This window comes from Gossypium hirsutum, chromosome D11 (genome assembly GCF_007990345.1).
Source record: "Gossypium hirsutum isolate 1008001.06 chromosome D11, Gossypium_hirsutum_v2.1, whole genome shotgun sequence".
NCBI classification, from domain to species: Eukaryota; Viridiplantae; Streptophyta; class Magnoliopsida; order Malvales; family Malvaceae; genus Gossypium; species Gossypium hirsutum.
In genome coordinates, this window is record NC_053447.1 from 8,724,169 (window position 1) to 8,742,964 (window position 18,796).

At 33.3% G+C, this 18,796-nt stretch overlaps 2 protein-coding genes across 11 annotated transcripts; both read left to right on the top strand.

Annotated features, from left to right (window-relative positions):
• Nucleotides 1-265: 265 nt before the first annotated feature.
• LOC107924495 (G-box-binding factor 3) lies at nt 266-5,079 on the top strand. 10 transcript variants are annotated; one of them, XM_016854976.2, is made up of 13 exons: nt 266-560; nt 1,564-1,715; nt 1,990-2,028; nt 2,157-2,252; nt 2,351-2,431; nt 2,734-2,769; nt 2,940-3,094; nt 3,242-3,290; nt 3,418-3,484; nt 3,798-4,009; nt 4,133-4,210; nt 4,327-4,452; nt 4,560-5,079. In XM_016854976.2, the coding sequence occupies exons 2-13, from the start codon at nt 1,653-1,655 to the stop codon at nt 4,719-4,721; spliced, it is 1,164 nt and encodes a 387-aa protein (XP_016710465.1). In that variant the 5' UTR covers nt 266-560; nt 1,564-1,652; the 3' UTR covers nt 4,722-5,079. The 10 variants fall into 10 exon arrangements, with proteins under 10 accessions (XP_016710465.1, XP_016710464.1, XP_016710463.1 ...); XM_016854975.2 differs by having other exon boundaries at nt 1,596-1,715; XM_016854974.2 differs by having other exon boundaries at nt 267-560; nt 1,984-2,028.
• Nucleotides 5,080-15,182: 10,103 nt separating this feature from the next.
• On the top strand, nt 15,183-18,554 carry LOC107924590 (putative glucose-6-phosphate 1-epimerase). Its single transcript, XM_016855103.2, has 8 exons — nt 15,183-16,607; nt 16,726-16,800; nt 16,976-17,032; nt 17,126-17,289; nt 17,491-17,625; nt 17,746-17,848; nt 17,921-18,020; nt 18,105-18,554. Exons 1-8 carry the CDS (start codon nt 16,497-16,499, stop codon nt 18,314-18,316), a joined length of 957 nt encoding a protein of 318 aa, XP_016710592.1. The 5' UTR covers nt 15,183-16,496; the 3' UTR covers nt 18,317-18,554.
• Nucleotides 18,555-18,796: the final 242 nt, after the last annotated feature.

The following is an 18,796-nucleotide window of genomic DNA, read 5'->3' on the forward strand; positions in this document are numbered from 1 at the left end:
ATAAAGACCATATAAAAATGTTCATAAAATAATTTCTCTCAAATTCCTTTAATTAATGAAACATGAGCATGTAAGCCCACATGACGGAAGTAACAGGTTGGACTTGGACCCCTTACCCAAGATGCTTCATCCACTAATCGACGAACACGTGTAAGGCACAGGTGACGTTGGAATAAATGAATGGGCAGCGCCAATATCGATGGGCCAACTCAACCACCAACTGTGCCCTCCCTTATATACGGTAGATTTGTACACTTGTTTATTTCAACGACACGTTTTTGGTGATGTGGATGTTGTCTTCCCTTTGGCACTCCCTCTCTTTTTTCTTCTCCCACACCCTCCTCCTCCTCCTGCATCTCTCTCTTATTCTCCGCGAATTTTAAAAGAAAAGAATTCCCGATATTTTTCAGTGAAGAAGATAATGCAGTCTTTTTGACGAATATTTCTTTTCAAATTCTCTTCTCTACTTCTCTTTTCCCTAATTGAAGATAATCTAATATTGATTTGTATTATTGTTTTCCAGCCAAGAGAAGGAAGAATCTCGGGTTTCAGATTTTAAGGTATGTTGAAATTAGAGTTACATTAAATTTTCTATTTTCTTATTATTATTGGCTTAGTTGATTAATACGTGAAGGTTTTGTTTGGTTCAACTGATGAACGTGCTGGAAAGTATTTTCATGTATATTTTTGTCCTTTAATTAAGACAGATTAATCTTTTCGGATTCCTTTTTCTTTTTAAATTGCATCGTTTCTTTTGCTATCATCCTTTAACATCTCGATATGGTGTGGGTGCTTGAAAGACGGTTATACCCTCGGCATGTATTTTCCGGGCTATCCATCTTCACATTCGCTGTTTTTCTCTTCCTCCTTTCTTTGCGGAATTATTATGTTCATGAAAATTTTGTATTATTTGAAACTGGATTAAACCTTTTTTTTTTCTTGGAGAAAATCTGTTCAGTTGTAAATACTTTTGAAAGCAGCCTATTTGTAATTATACGTTTATGTCATATTCCCCGAGCTTGCTAGTATAGGATTTAACTCATAAGATGAGCACCTGAGGTAACTAACAATTTCAAGTTTCAATTCTGCAATTAAAATCCATATTCTAAACTTTCCAACACAGTTTGGTGAAAGTTGAATAAGTTAATATCAATGAAGCACCAAATATTTACGTCAGACTGCACTTGTTTTGATTTCTATAAAGTTGTTTATGATAAGCTGATTAGAATTAGATCAAACATGCTAAGCATCAGGAAGTAGAAATCTGTAAATCTTAACTGTTTGTAGAGAGCATCAAGCCAATTCAAGGAACACGAATGTGACTTTCATTGATTTCTTGGTGTTCTTTTGAGCATTGAAGAAGGCAGTATTCGTTGCGCCTGTACAACCATTTGTCTGCTTTGTGAGAGTAATATGGAAGTAGAATGATTTGTGATGATATCTGCATACTTTAAAGCATTTGTTCAGAAATTTTAATATTAAATCAAGTGGTTGGATCTAATTAAATATCAGTATTGATTTGCTTGTATGATTTTTTACTGAGCCATTCTTATTGCTGTCCAGAAAATTTGCTTCATGTTTCTCCTCGATTGCAGTTGACAGAGAGAGGTGAACCAACTTCTATAAAAGGTTTCACCTTTGGTGCTTTGACCATGGGAAACAACGAGGAAGGGAAGTCTTCTAAGTCTGACAAATCATCTTCACCAGTGCCAACGGTAAGCTAAGAGATTATGCATGTTTAACTGTTGAAACTAGAAACAAGCTGGAATATTTTATGTTTATCTTGTTTGGAGCAATGATTAGAGTTTTCATCTGTGACCTAGATGACACAGGTCCAGACCCTATCATCCCCAATATTGTATTTTTTTAGGGAATAGATCTTTAAAGTAGCTGTAGTAGAACTTGCTTTGCATCTAATCTTTCTATAGAGATTTCTTTTTGAAGCTGATTTCTAAGTATTGACCAATCTTTTTCTATTCGTAGGATCAGAACAATATTCATGTCTATCCTGATTGGGCTGCTATGCAGGTTATCTACTTTATGCATGCACTTGTTTCCCTCTTTTGTGCTGCCATTGTCAAGGCATTGCAATTTACAATCTATTTTTCTTAATAAAATTGCTAATGGGGACTTCATGGTTCTAATTACATATATAGGCATATTATGGTCCTCATGTCAATATGCCACCGTATTACAGTTCAGCTGTGGCATCAGGCCATGCTCCTCCCCCCTATATGTGGGGTCCAACACAGGTATTACCCTTAGCTCCTGTGAAGTTACCTTTATTCAAGCTTTTCACTGAGCTAGTCTGCAAATAATTATTGATATACTAATTTATTGGCTCTTCCAGCCTATGATGCCATCCTATGGAGCACCTTATGCAGCAATCTACTCTCATGGGGGAGTTTATGCACATCCCGCAGTTCCTCTGGTAAGTTTCCTTTCTCTTAATTAGAGCACCACTTTACTTTGTTTTATAATTTTGGGATGAGTACCGGTTATGTATAATTTATGAGGTCTAAGTATTTATAGTATGCATGCAGTTTATGATACTCTTCTTATTCCTGGCCTATGTTTCAAGTGTAGACAGTAGCTCTTTTTTATGGTTACCTACTAGATAGTGCTCATTTGATTCTTTAGCCCCTGTTCGCTAAATAACACTCTAGAATGCTGCTTTTATTGTATCATATTATATACTAATTCATTTTGTATCTGTTTGCTCCTGAAATCCAGGCATCACACAGTCTTGGTGTTCCATCATCACCGGCAGTAAGTGATGCTTTTGTTGGATGAATGTTTCAAAACTGTTTCTGTTTAATCCAAATTTATTGTTCATGCGCATGCAGATACACTGCTTCAATAAGATAACTACGAAGTTGTCAGTCTATGCTTTATGCTTTAAACAGGTGTTGGATATAACTCCAAGCATTTTAATGCAGGCTGCAGGTCCTGTGGAGACACCTACGAAGTCCCCTGGAAATACTGAACAAGGTTTAATGAAGAAGCTGAAAGGATTTGATGGTCTTGCAATATCAATAGGCAATGGTACTGCTGAGAATGCTGAAGGAAGAGCTAAACCTAGACCATCCCACAGGTTTGTTGATCTTTTCTGGCCAAATTAGTATTATTTAGGACATCAAAGCTATGCTTTAGCAGCCTATTTGTAGGAGATTGCACAACCAAGTGACATTTTCCTAGTTTATCCCTTGTTGTTAGACTAATTTTACAATCGTGTGTGCAGTGTGGAGACTGCAGGTTCAGCTGATGGTAGTGATGGAAATACAACTGGGGTGAGATCTCCTTCCTATCTGTTTAAGCTGCTTCCAACATCTTTTTTTATTTTCTTAGAGTTATTTTAGACAATGATGAAGGAAAACATGCTAAAGCTTATCTTTGTGACTTTGCATCTTTTGACAGACGGATCAAAGTAGACGGAAAAGAAGCAGGGAGGGGACACCAACTATTGGTATGACTCCATTCTTCAGTATGTATATTCTTGATTGGCTAATTCATAGTATGCTACTTTTGTGTCGAAATGGTGGCATCTATTTATTTTAACTATTTAGAAACACTATTGAAAATTCCCTACTATGAGGAGATCTTATTAGAGATCTGCAGGTGCACCTTTGGAAATTCTTGATGTGGTATTTAGGACATCATGAACTTGATATGCAAAAGCTTTTTGTGACGTGTTAGAAAATTGAAAGAAAGATAAACATATTATTGAATCTTCGGATACAGTTGACCCACTTTCGTATATGAGTTCTAGTGTTATTGATATATGGTCTATGTCTTAGCAGGCGAAGATGAGAAAATTGAGGCAAAGTCTAACCAAGTCGCTGCGGGGGAGGTGACTGCAACCATTTCTCCTAAACTAATTGGAACTGTAGTTTCTCCTGGCATGACCACAGGAACAATATTGGAGCTTAGGAACACCCCCACCATGAATGCTATGTCCAGTGCTATGGGTGTACATTGTGGAGTAATGCCTACTGAAGTCTGGTTGCAGGTATTTGTGAATTGAATTCTTGTATATCTATTACTCTTTCTATCATGTCGTCATTTTAGTATGAGAGGGGAGGGGGTTGTGCTGTCTTAAACTGTTGCTAAGTTTTAAATGAAATTTAACTAGAGTGAGCGGGAGCTGAAACGGGAGAGGCGAAAACAATCTAATAGAGAATCCGCTAGAAGGTCAAGGCTGAGGAAGCAGGTACAAGAAATACATCTTTTTTTTTATCTCCTGTGCTTAAAAACTTTCTTTGAGCCTTTTTACCAGATAATGAAGTATATATAGCAATGAAGCTAATGTAATAGATTCTTATGTAGGCTGAGACTGAAGAGCTTGCCCGTAAAGTTGAATCCTTAACTTCAGAGAATGCAGCACTCAGATCTGAAATAAACCAATTAACTGAAATGTCTGAAAAAGTAAGGCTCGAAAATGCGATATTAGTGGTAAGTGGGCACTTTTAGGCTTTAGCCTACTCTTTTCTGGTAGTTTAACTTGCTACATGTGTGATTGCCCCTTTTGACTCCATACTTGTAATTGACTTGCAATTCAGGAGGAACTGAAAAATGCTCAACTTGGACACGCACAGGAGAATATTTTGAACAAAAAGGAAGACAAGGAGGGTGAAATGGGTGAGAAAAGGTCAGACTCCGGTGCCAAGCTGCATCAACTCTTGGATCCGAGTCCTAGAGACGATGCAGTGGCTGCCGGCTGAATGAGGAGAAGAGTTGTGGCCTAGTGATTGTTGGCATTAAATTGGAGGAAATCAGGTAGCTTTGGCATAACTTAGAAGCCCAAGGCTACTACTGAAAGATAGCATAGGGATGAAATAGTTGGTTAGGGATTGTGATAGACGGCACTTTTTTGCATTTGTAAGTTAGGTTTTGTAATGGCAGAAGTGATGTAATTTTATTTGAAGATAAGAGGAAAGAGAAAGTAGTGTAGATTAACGGGAATCGGAGTGTAGTAGAATGGAAACCTGTAATACGTAATCTCTAATGATTATTCAAAATTTTATTGACATACACGTTTGAAATTTGAAAATGCTACAAATCACCGTTGGTTCTCTTTCATTTCATGCTTGAATGGATTTTGCTGTCACTTTCAGATTAGAGTATTCGTGCAACTAAATAACTGTTACGTACCGATAAAAAAATTTTAATCTCCTCTGTACCATCGATCTTTCACGGACTTGAATTTTCAGTCAAATTCTATATATAATTTTTGTACCATTCGTTTTTAGTAGATTTAATTTATCTATTATGGTTTCATCTTTTTAATTTTTTTTTCTTCTAATTATGTCTTTTTACAGTTAGAACAAAATTTTTATAACTAATGGCCATTCAAACTCAACCACTTTTGAGCAAAAGTTTAAATTTTTTTGCTTTTTTTTATCTAAAAATACTTTTAGGAAAGTCAAGAGTATATTGTTAACAAATAATGTTTTTATCTTAAAAGCATTTTTTGTCGCAATGTTAAACTAGCCCTAAATATAAGATGGATTGAATACATAGTAGAGGACCTTTCTTACAGTTTTACCTACATTTTCCAACGAATTTGTAATTTTTTGTGGTAGTTAGTAGCGAACTTTTGAAGTTGCAGACAGTGATTTGGATAGAACATTTCTCTGGTATAAGTTGAAGAATAAGCAGCAAAGAAAAGCCCTTTTTGTTTGGTTGACATTCTAAAACTAATGTGTAGTCTAGTCATTTAGTATAAAATTCTATAGAACATCAATTTAGTATAAAATCCTTGTCAAAAATCGAAATAGCTAATCCTATAGAACATCAATTTAGTATAAAATTCCAACCCAACTGCGTCAAAGTTGATGCGTGAAGAAAAAAAAGTTAACAAGAAAACAAAATAAAGAAAAAAGGAGCACATGACATGACATGAGACATAAGAGATGGGAGGAGGCAATGAAATGGGTGAATGAAGACCAACATAGAAAAAAGTCCAAAATAGAAGGCTGCCTGCCCACATGCTTTCAAAAATCAAAATTTCAAACCCTAAATCTCCTTCCAACACTGCCAGCTTTTTTTGTCCTGCACATGTCCCCTCTCTCTCTCTCTCTTATAATATTAAGCATGTTACAAGAAATTGTTAGACTATACGTGGCGGCTTCATTACATGCACGTAATCTCCTATTATAGCCATGTAATACAGAAAAAAGGGATACAACGTCTTGATTTTACCATGTTTTATTTTGAAAATGGCACGAGGTAATTAATCATCACCTCTCTTCTTTTTGGCTGCCTTTATGCCCAGAATTATTTGTTTCTGTAATTTGTATGATTAGATTTAAAATTAGGGTAAATTATAAAAAATAGTTATTTATTATACATTTAGCTTTATTTGGTTACCTGATTATTTTTTCTTTTTCGATTTAGACATTCTCCCATTAGTTGCTTTTAGAGGAGTGACGGAAAAATGATGTGGGTTTCTTTTTATTAGACTAATAATAAATTTAGGTATTTATACATTCCATCAATTTAATCATAAATCTAAAAAATTCAACAAATTTAGCCCTCAGTGTTAATAAAAAGTTTTTTTTAAATATTTGACCTTATTTTGATTTTAATTTTTTAGTATTTCCCTTTTTTGAAACTTTTAGAATTAGAACTAAAATAATAAATTTTGTAAGCATCGAGGGTTAAATTTGTTAAATTCTTTTAGATTTAGAAACAATTTGATAGAATATATAAACATGGAATGATTAAATTTATTATTGGTCCAATAAAAAAAAACATACGTCAACTTTTTTATTACTCTCTAACCGCAATTAACGGGAATATAACTAAAGTATTTAATTTGAAAATTTTGAATAATTAAATTGAAATAAAACTAAAACATAATTAAATGTTTATTTTTTATTTCTAAACCAACCCAATTTAGTTGATGTTTTTATTAATTATTTTGGTTTGAAAGTAAAGGTGAATAACCCCCCAAAAAAATCTAATAGAAGGTAAGTAAAATAAAAATATGTGAAGTGAAGTGAGTAAGGCTTTTTATGGAACTTGGAGTGTATTGTAATTATACCAATTGTCTTGGAGTTGTAGAAGCCTGGGTATTGAATTGGATCCTGCTTTTGCCCAAATTTCTACATTTTTTTATATATTAATAATTAGTAGTAAAAAATAATTTTAAAATAATATTAATATTATTTATTTTAGATTATAGTAATAATACTAATATATTCCACATTATTAATTATCTAAGATTGTGTAATGGAAAATAATTCAAATACAATATAGAAAACAATATTATAAAAAAATATACAATCAATTACTAACTTGAAAAATTAAAGTAAAAAAAGCTGTTATATTTCTTTTGCTTAAATGTAAAATTAACCTTCAAATTATATCAACTCTTTTTTTTTACTTAAGTATATAAATCTTTTCTCAAAATTAGTATTAAATTATCAATTTCATCTCATTTTATTTTCAAAATATGATATTTTTATTAACACTTTCTCCAGTATTTTTCATGTATTTCTTTCTATTGTAGCTTTTGTTATATATTTAAAGGAAATGGAAATGTCTGGTGAAGTTTCTTCCCCATAATCTTTTAAAATATAAACACTTCCTTTAGTTTTAACTTCCAAACAATGTTTACATCGGTATAATCAATTCATTCCATCTAATTAAAAAATTATAAAACCTCGATTTAATTGGTTAAATTATCAATTTAATCGATTCATACTGATTCTCAAATTAATCGATTCAAAAATATCTTTCGTACCAATATTTCAACTGATTTCTAACCTAACCAATCTGATCCGACTCAAAACACTTCATTCTACAATTTTCTCAAAGGTTGAAATTTGCAAGTGTCTCCTTATTATCACAATATATTTTTATAATAGTATATTTATTGATGACAAGGTTTTATAATACAAGCTAACTTTTTTTTTATTTATCTAGTAGGTCTTAGATTTTGGAGTGAATTTCTAAAAAAATCCTGATTTTTTAAAGTAATTATTGAATTAGATTGGTTTTTTTTTGTAAAATTATGAGATTTAACCGAAATAACGAAAATGCTTCCAACAGAAGGCGTTTTCTGTCTGTCCCTTTTTTAAGATTTAGGGTTTAGGGTTGTGTAGGGGTTTGAGTTTTCTTCTATATTTTTTAAGTTTTTTTATATATTCTTTAGTTTTTTTTATAATTTTTTTAGATGTAAATTTAATAATTATTTAATTCAATATTTAGAAGCATCGTATTTACACCAATCGTATATTCGAATTGTAAAATTCATTTCGATTCATAATCGAAACTTGAACTACTCGATTTGATTAAATAATAAAATTTTTAATTATATATATACTATTAATATTTAGATCAACTACGTTAATATCATATAATTCAAATTTAAAAAATACATACATCTGCTTCTGGTCGTTGGTCTAACAGAAATCGTATATCTCAAAATTCATTTGGTAGCCCCACGTAACTCGGCCTATGGTTCCACCTATTGAAAACAATATGTTAACATAATAATTTAAATTTTAAATTGTAACACCCCCAACCCGTATTCCTCGCCAGAATCGAGTTATGGAGCATTACCGGAGTTTATCGATCAAACAAACATAAATTTCAAACATTTCGTATCATAATAATATGTAGGTCAGAAACCAATTAACTCATACATATTGTCCCTTGTTCGAGCCCTCGAGGCCCAAAATACACGTTAGAAACAAGTCGGGACTAATTCAGATACTCAGAGAATTTTTCGAAAACTATAAAAAAATTTCAAAGCTGCAGAGTTTACACGGCCGTGTGGCTAGGAGACACGCTCGTGTCTTAGACCATGTGGGCATTCGAAATAGGGATACACGACTGTGTCCCAACCCGTGTTCGTGCCTGTACAGCCCAATTTTGCCCACTACCCAAACATAAAACCCAATTACAACCCAAACCCAAGACCCAACAAATTAAACCAAGCCCAAATACCCAACAGGCCCAAAACTAATTTGTCAAACTAGGGTTTTAGCTTTTCTGAAACCCTAGTACTGCCGCCGTCCCTAGCTTGCGCTAGCGCCGCCGCCGTCGCTTCATCAGTGCAAGTGGCCACCTACTCTCTGCCACCGCCCAACTGCTCACCTGCAAACAAATAAAGAAAGCAGCAACAACAAGCAAAGAAAAAGAGAAAAATTTGTAAAATGGCTCTATATAAAGCCATTTGAACATCACCAGGAGAGAGGCTTTTTTTTTTTTCCTTTTTTTTGCTTTTTCTTTTGGTTTTTTCTTTTCATCTTTCTTTCTTGTAACAGACGGACACCAATCAAAAAAAAATAAAAAGCAAAAGTTTGAAGAGATCCAAAGAAATAAGGTGTTAAGATCTTTGTTTTCGTTTTTATTTATTTTTCTTTATTTTTCCCCCTCGAAAATACGTATATATATACTTTCTTTATTTCACACTTTAAAAAAAACAGTTTATATATACAAATAAATTAGAAATAAAAAAAGTAAAAAAATTACCTTTGAATTTTCCGGCCTGCGCGACGGCGTGGACGGCGGTTTTTCTCACCGGATTCTGGGCAGTGCTGGAGAGGGTGAGAGGAAGTTTGAGAGCTTTTGTCAGTTTTTCTATGAAAGAAAGGAAAATGAATTTTTTTGAAAATTTTTGCAATTTATAGGGATACAAAACAACGCCGTTTTGGCCTAGCCCTAGAACGCCCAAAACGACGCCGTTTTGGCTTTGACCCGATTCGCCCGACCCGCTCCAGGCCAGGATCCGCGTGTTTTTAGCAGAAGGGCTAATTGCGCTTTCAGCCCTTCCGCTTTTAAATGATTTTGCAATCAAGTTCTTTTTGTTTTTTTAATTTCGCCCTGTAATCTATTTTGCTTTATAATCTGGTCCACCTTGAAGCTGTGCGTTTTGGAGGGACGAAATTATTTCCCATTTGGTCCCTCCTTGTTATTCACACATTCATTGTGGTCCTTCCCCTTTATTTTATTTGCGATTTGACCCCAAATGTTATTTTTTAATTCAATCTAGCCCTCTGTTTGTATTTAGGTTATTTTATTATTAAAAACAATAATTTGATATTATTATTATTATTATTATTATTATTATCATTATTTATTAGTTTTATTTTCCTTATATCTATTCGTTACTGTTTTGTTAGTATGTTCACTAGTTTTATTATTATTCTAGCTTATTTTTCATAAATACCTATATATATCTATACTTATTCTTTATATCTCAAAATCCTTTCCCTATATTTTATGATTTGTATATACATATTTTCTTTTATTTTACAATGTATACGCGCATATATATCTATATATGTTTTTATTATTTTATTCTTGTAAATATATACATGTACACCTACTTTTTACATGTGTTTCATTATTTTCATATTTCATAATTTTATATATACATATTTATATGTTCTTTATATTTTAAAATATTATATATATATATTATATCTTAATAAGCATACATATTTTAATTTATATCTATATACATATATATATCTCTTTACATTTTTAATTGTATCCACTATTTATTTATTTCATTTTCATTATTATTATTTTGAATGAATGTTTTAATTTTATTCGTTTATATATGTTGTTATTTTGTATGTTGTAGATTTGACCTTTTATTTATTTCATATTATGCTATTGCTCGTATCATTTTTATACTTTCGTATTCATTATGGTTCTGTCATGCATAACAACAATGTAATTTGTTTTCACATTCTTTACTACGACTTCGTGTTTTATTTTACTCAATATAACAAAATTTGTTTTAAAAAATAGTATTTCGTGTTTAGATTCGAGAAGATCGTACCCTAACTTACTGGGTTTCGATTTTTACGATGAATCTAAATGCACGAATCTTTTCAAACTCAAGTTTTAAATAATCTCGGGATTTAAAAAAATTGTGTCCTAACTTACTGGGCGTGGTACCTTTTTTTTAAACCCGGGATAATTAAATGTCTTTTTAAATAAGTAAATTTTTCGGCATGTATTCTTGTATCGGGAATTCGATAAGTTGTGTCCTAACGCATTGGATATGACATGTCGTTTTCTCGAGATGAGGATTTTTTCTAAAAAATAATAAAGGTAATGTTTTGCGTTTGGAGATTCGAGAAAACGTGCCCTAATGTGCTGGGTTTCGATTTTTCTCGTTCGATCAAATAGCCAAATATCCTTTTAAAATTTCAAATTAAGATAATATTTTGCGTTTGGAAATTCGAAGAAATGTGCCCTAATGTGCTGGGTTCCGATTTTTTTTCGTTTAACCAAATAGCCAGATATTCTCTTAAATCTTAATCCATGTCATTCAAGTTTTTTTAGGATCGTGTTTTAAATCTTTTTAAAGTTTTCAGTTTTCGACACTAAGACATTAAGTAATCAACTAGGTACCAATTTTAGGCGTATCGAGGGTGCTAATCCTTCCTTGTGCGTAACTGACTCCCGAACCTGTTTTTCTGAATTTCGTGGACCAAAACCGTTGTTTTAATAAAATCAAATCGTTTATTAAAAACAACCACTTTTCAAGGTGATCCGATCACACCTTATTAAAAAGGATTGGTGGCGACTCCCGTTTCATTTTTCAAAACCCAAGTCGACCCCGTTTTCCATCAAAAAAATGGTGTCAACAGTGCCCTTATAATTCTCTGATTTGGGTCACACGGCCAAGCCACACACCCGTGTGCCAGGCCGTGTACCCTCTCGAAATGGCCTTGTACGCCCGTGTGCTAGCCGTGTGTCTCACACGACCGAGTCACACGCCCGTGTGTCTAGCCGTGTGGACCTAAAATGTGCCTTAAACAACAATTTGACCATTTTCTACATACTTGGCATTAAACAATTCAAAAACTATTCATTTAACCAGTTTAAAATACGATCAAATATTCAAAACATGTCAAAACAATCATCCTAGGTGCCTAACCAATGTACCCTCATTGGTACTACATATATATCATCAAAACATCATTCAAATGCAAATTATAAACTTACCAAATTCAATCCATTTTTGCCTAGTTCATAAGCACTTAAACACTAACTTAAATTCACATGCTTATATCTAGATTTGATTTAACTTGTCATGCTATAATATGGCTTCAAACACAAACACTTGTTTATATATATATACCAAACCAATATTAAACTTATAACCTTATTTACAATCAAACCACAAAATAACTATTATTTAAATACCCTAGGTACATACCAACACAAAGATAGACATCACCACGTTTGAGTTCGGGATTGTTGTTGGATGCTGAATCGGCGATCAAAAATTGAAGTACCTAATCGGCGCACGGAAAAATAAAATCGTAAGCTGAGTAAAAACTCAGTCGTATTTCTATAATCCGAATATTAAAGACAATATAATATAATATGCACATATTAATTATAAGCACAATTGGATATTTAAAACCACATTTATTCATACAATGCATTAGCCATTCAATACTCAAATCATAAATACATCATTTTATACCATACTCAATTTCACCACTTACTATATAATAGTTTTTCACAATTTAATCCACATATCATTTAAACAATAACATTATACATTCCATATCCAATCCATGAATACATAATTCATGTATCTCATTTTCATGTTTCAACTCACTATCCCATTTTCAATTCACATACAATATCATCCAATATCAATCATAGTACCGTTTTATTTAATTACTCCTATTAACATGACTCGGACTCAGACGGATATATGGATCTAATCAACACACCAGTTTGGCACCTAGTGCCTCATCGGATAAATCCGAAGTAATAATTGCGCCCAACGCTATATAAATTTGACACCCAGTGTCTCATCGGTTAAACCGAAGTAAATTGGCACCCAGTGCCTCATCGACTCGAAGTCGAAGAAATCCCTAAACTCATCCAATCCTATAGCATGTCATCTATATCCGACTCAGCTCGATACAGTTAATAGGATTTAATTTCACTTCCTAAATACAACCAATATTCAATTATCATATTTGCACGTACCATATGCATTGAATAAAAAATACAACAATTAATAACTAGTTTCAGATTATCGAAATACAAACCAAGAATTCCTAGCTATTCCACATCGACTTTATCTTTTCCCTTTTTAGTTGAGGATTTCGATACGACGCTAGCTACAGAATTAAAACAATTAAAATTCATCAATACAACACAATTCAATTTTATATTGAATATTTTAATTTTTACTCAATATTTTTCTAAATTCCAATTTAGTCTCTAAACCGAGACTAATTTTTATTCTTCACATTTAATTATTTATTTTCATGCAAATTCCACTTTATACTAAATTTAACTCCCTATTTTCACTTAAATCCCTAAATTTTGAATTTTTCACAACTTAGTCCGTATAACTCAAAATTTACAATTTATTCTACAATTTAATCCTTTTTTCATTTCTAGCTTAAAAATCTATCAATTTAATCCCTAATACTAAAATTATTCAACATTAATAACATTTAAAAACTCAATAATTGCTAAAATTTCGACATGGGTCGGGTAATACTTAACACTGAAATTCCAAAAACATAAAAATTATAAGAAAAATGGACTAAATTGACTAACCAATTGAACTTTTCTTTCTTTCTTTTGTTTAACTTTCTATTTCTTTTTCTTTTACTTATTTGTTTTATCATTATATAATATATGTATACTTAAATATTAAGTAAACATAATTTAGTTATTATAATATATATAATAAAAATTTTACACCTTATGCGTCTAATTAAAGAATAATAGCATAATTGCTTCTTTAGCCCCCTTAATTATTCTATAATTTATAATTTAGTTTTCACCCTATATGCAATTTAGTCCTTATACCTAATTACTCTTAATCTATGCAAATTCACTTAATCAAAACCTAATTAACTACACAACTAAATATTTACGAGTCTGATTTACGAAAACAGAGTCCCGAAAATGTACTTTCTGACACCCCTGACTATCGGGTCGTTACATAAATAATTTTATTATGGTAAATATATTATCTAATGAATTTTACATTGTTACGGATGAGAATGTATAAGGATAACCTATCCCAAGGACATAAAAATGACAGTTGGTACTACGCCCATGATTGCAGTAATAGCATGCAACAACTTATTTTAATTTTTTGGGGTTCCGTCGCCCGACACATTTACCGGTACAACATCGCCAACATGATTGACCTCCAACTATGTTTGTCCGCTTCTGTAAAGTCGACGAGTTTTAGCAGCCACCTTAAATGGATAAGATTTCGTGACTTATCAGACATTAAGAGACTTCCGATGATAATGATGTACGCCCGAGCGTGTTGTTCTCTTTGGACTTCACCTGAACCCGTATTGAGCCCACCAAAATTTCTTCTTAACCAATTCATATCTATTGGGGCTCTATAAATCGTTTCCGAAACCCTCCCCAAAAGTTGCTCACATACGTCTCCCCAATCGACTGCGACAACTGACTCGGTCACTACAGGCCCATTCACTGGTAACCCGAGCTATAATTGCACATTCTCGAGAGTGATAGTACTTGCTATATGAAAGATGGAATGTGTGCGCCTCAGGTGTTCATCTTTCCACCAACGCACTTACAAGTGTGAGGTCCAATTTACACCCCTATTCATAAGGGCCATGTGCAAAAATCTCGCATCTCTCAAGTAGGGTTCGATTAAGGGTGATGGGGGAGTGGGTAGGTTACGAATATACATCTCCAAAATCCAATCTTTCGGCTATGTATAAAAAAATCATACAAAATATTAAATTCCAATATAACAAGAAAATATTTAAATTAAATTAGATTAAATATATAAAAAAATCTTACCATTTACAATTGATCGACCAAAATGTGCTTGGCATTCAAACGAATTAGAGATTTTGCCATTACTAATTCGAAAAACATGAAATAAATTGTAATAGAAAAAATAATTTAAGAAAATCTTAATACAATTTTAATAAAATAAAAGAGAGTTGAGAGAGATAAATTTTGAGTGAGGAATTAAGAGGGAACTAAAAGAAATTTGAGAAAGATTTGAGAATGTGAGAGAAAGATGAGATTGAATTGAAAAAGAAAATGAAATGGAGGGTTTATATAGAAAAAGAATTGTAGTCGTCAGGGGTAGCCATTGAGAGTGACTGAAACTGTTTTCCCCAAATCAGCTGAAAACGCTTATAAGTGAAAGCATTTTCGTTATTTCAGTCTAATTCCATAATTTCATAAAAAAAACAGCCTAATCTAATAATTTTTTAAAGAAAGAGGATTTTTATGTAATTCACCCCAGATTTTGACTAAAAAGGAAGGGAAAAAACATTTTTTTCATTTTTGTTCAATAGCCTTTGTTTGTTACTAAAGGTAGATGATGATCCAAAATTTAAAATGGATGGTTCTCTTTGTCTTCCCTGTCAAGTTAAGGATTAGAAAAATGTAAAAAAGAAAGAAAGAAATTGTCATAATCTGAAATTTTATCATTTTCAAATCTTGAATATTGACCGTTCTGTACAAAGGACATGTACTTCTCGTATCTCCATGTCCTAGATCATGGCAACAGGCGACACCCCTTCTCTCTTCTTTTTATTTATGTTTAATTACCTTAATTAATATTTTCATTTTTTTTTGGCTTTTTGTTCGTTACAATTTTAGCTTTACTCATATATTTTTCTAAAAAAAAAATCAACCTGGAAATGTGGTTGCTTCTTCACTTCTTCTGGGAAAGGGCTTATATAAACATCTTCATTCTTCCCATGCAAATGAACATTGCTTTAGCCTTTAGGTCCTAGCTTTCAGCTTTTGCAGTTTTAAAAACAAAAGGAAAGTACTGAAGCTTAGATTTTTTTTCTATTTTCTAAGTCTTATTTATTCTATAGTTTCTGATCTATCTCCCCCAAGTGGGTTCTGTCCTGTTACAATTTTAATGTTTTATTATTTTTAAAAAAATTCAACTTCATCCTTTTGATGAGTTTTGGAAACTTAAATCTTTGAACAGGGGATTGGGGCTTTTTTTTTTTTAATATTGAGGGAAAGTGTTTGTAATACTGTAATAGATGTACGTTCTTTTTTTTTTTATGTTTATTGGAACTTACTAAAATTGTCTTCTTGTGATGTGTTAAATGACAAAATTTGAGCATGATTTGTTTATGAATCTGGGCCTGTGGGGGTGTTAGGTGTAGGTGTTTAAAGTTGCCAGATGTTCATATCTTCGAGTCTTTAGGGTTTCAATGGCAGTCTTTTTAGTAGCAGCAATTTGATTTTTAAGGGTCCTTAGATCTGAGACGTAATTGTCAACAAAGACCAGGGATCTTTGAGTTGGTAGTTGAGTTTTTTGCTTTAAGTTCACGAGATCAGAGGTTTCTCACAAGTTTAGAGTTGTTAATGAACTTCTCACTCTGATCACTCTGTCTTTGAATTCATTGTCGTCGGCATTTCGGTGCTTCTAAGAATTCTACACACTTTCTTCTTCTTCTTTTTTTGGTTTAAATTCTAGAATTCTTGAGTTAAAAAAAAGGGGAAATCTGGGTTCAGAAATGGGGCATTCTGCAGCAGTGTGGGATTATAGGGCGGCAACTGAGATTACAAAGGATTGGAATGGGGTTGATAAGATTGTTCTTCGGAGCCCTCGAGGGGCTTCAGCAAGGGTCAGATTTCAGATTCGTTCTTTCGTGTTTTCTCTCTCTCTCTCTCTAGTTACTCCATGTCAGGATTTGTGTTTTAATTGATTTGGAGTTTGAATTAATTTGTGTTTTAATGTTATAGGTTAGCTTACATGGAGGACAGGTCACTTCATGGAGGAATGAGCAAGGGGAAGAACTTCTTTTTACCAGTAGTAAGGTAGGCTTGTTGGAGCTTTTCAGGGTTGTTTTATTGATTTATATGATTCCTTTTAAAGGGTGTTTAATTTCTATACAAGTTATCTAAGAGTTGGCCTCGATTTATGACTATAGATTCTGTAAGTTAAACCCCTTTTATCATGGTGGAAATTGGAAACTGATTCATGGTCTTTTAGGCGATTTTTAAGCCCCCCAAAGCTGTGCGAGGTGGAATCCCTATTTGTTTTCCTCAGGTAGTCTTCTTTCCATCTTTTAGTAAAGGTAAATTACATGGAATCTTTTTCATGGTTGTTTATTGGAGTTGTTGATTTGGATGCTTGGTTTAGTTTGGTAACTGCGGGTCACTCGAGCAACATGGATTTGCTAGGAACAAGATTTGGACAATTGATGAGAATCCTCCGCCTCTCGGTCCTAATGATTCCCATGCCAAATCCTTCATTGACCTATTGCTTAAACCATCCGAAGAAGATCTCAAATGCTGGCCCCATAGGTACGCACTTTGTCAACTTAAATGAAAAACATGTAATGGTATTAACTGTTAACGAGGTTTTATACCAACAGAGTGCCAAAGTCTTGCATCCAGGAAAGGATAGATTGCAAGTTGTCTGGCGTCTGCATCAGTCGCTGTGACCTTTATAAGTAAACTTGTTTCGTATATGTTGCTAACAGACTTTTTCTTTTCCCCTTTCAGTTTTGAGTTTCGCCTGAGAGTTTCACTTGCGGCTGATGGAAGTCTTGCGTTAATATCACGAATTAGGAATGTCAACGGGAAGCCATTTAGTTTCTCTTTTGCCTATCATACATATTTGTCAGTTTCGGACATCAGGTACATATAGAGTGCTGTTTGCCGGAATCCATTTTGATATCATATTTAACAAACAGTTTCCCTTTTGATCAAATAGAGGTTAGTAGTACTTTCTAACCGGAATATGAACTGTGTTGACAGTGAAGTGAGGATAGAAGGGCTGGAGACGCTTGATTACCTAGACAACCTTTGCCAAAAAGAACGCTTTACCGAGCAAGGAGATGCCATAACATTCGAATCCGAGGTAGGCAAGTTTTGCTGCTACATGATTTTTAAAGAATAATGATTTAAATGTTCTTTAAATGGTGTGTGACAGGTGGATCGAGTCTATCTCAGTACTCCAAACGTAGTTGCTGTACTTGATCATGAACGGAAGCGAACATATGTTATTAGAAAGGATGGACTACCCGATGTTGGTAAGTTGAAGTACTATAAGGGTGTTTCTAGAGTAAGAATGCTTGACATGGTATGGTAAAAAATTGTGATTCTGTTGTGAACAGTGGTATGGAATCCATGGGAGAAGAAATCGAAATCAATGGTAGATTTTGGAGACGATGAGTACAAACAGATGCTATGCGTGGATGGAGCTGTGATCGAGAAGCCAGTGACATTGAAACCAGGTGAGGAGTGGACTGGACGGGTGGAACTCTCAGTTGTAGCATCAACATTGTGTAGTGAACAATTTGATGTGCAGAGAGGCATGGGGTTTTGATGTAAGAATGTAGGATGTTTTTAGTACACATCCCACAGCTACTGGTAGGACATGTAGGAATAGTTCAATGTTACTAAACCAAGCTAGCATTGAACTGAGTGTAAGTAGTATGTAGAAAACTCTGAAATTCTCATGCCAAGCCAACAAGATGAGCAAGTGTTGTTGTAACAGTACAGAGACAAGAACACCCTTTGTTTTGTTTTTGTTTTTTTGTTTTTAATTTAAGAGTGATTGCCGAGCCTGACTTTTCAATACATGGCAAATAGGTAAAGCAAAATCCACTTATTCAGAAAAGAAAACAATGCCAAATGGTTGCCTCGAAGAGTTTTTGTTGTTTACGTCTCCGCCTTTTTATCTAAAACAGTGGGTGGTCAAGAAAATTTTCTAAAAATGGAAAATCTAAGAGCGTAGTGCAAAATTGAAGGTCGAAACCGAAAGGGATAGCGGTCATATAAGAGGGACGCGAGGGGCCCGGCTGAG

Bases quoted from the DNA above. Each gene is read 5' to 3' on its own strand.
- LOC107924495 (XM_016854974.2), top strand. From the start codon at position 1,653: ATGGGAAACAACGAGGAAGGGAAGTCTTCTAAGTCTGACAAATCATCT. The intron at 2,770-2,939 runs GTAAGTGATGCT...ATTTTAATGCAG, and splicing joins GTGTTCCATCATCACCGGCA to GCTGCAGGTCCTGTGGAGAC. The intron at 3,095-3,241 runs GTTTGTTGATCT...TCGTGTGTGCAG, and splicing joins AAACCTAGACCATCCCACAG to TGTGGAGACTGCAGGTTCAG.
- LOC107924590 (XM_016855103.2), top strand. From the start codon at position 16,497: ATGGGGCATTCTGCAGCAGTGTGGGATTATAGGGCGGCAACTGAGATT. The intron at 16,608-16,725 runs GTCAGATTTCAG...TTAATGTTATAG, and splicing joins CTCGAGGGGCTTCAGCAAGG to GTTAGCTTACATGGAGGACA. The intron at 16,801-16,975 runs GTAGGCTTGTTG...ATGGTCTTTTAG, and splicing joins TTCTTTTTACCAGTAGTAAG to GCGATTTTTAAGCCCCCCAA.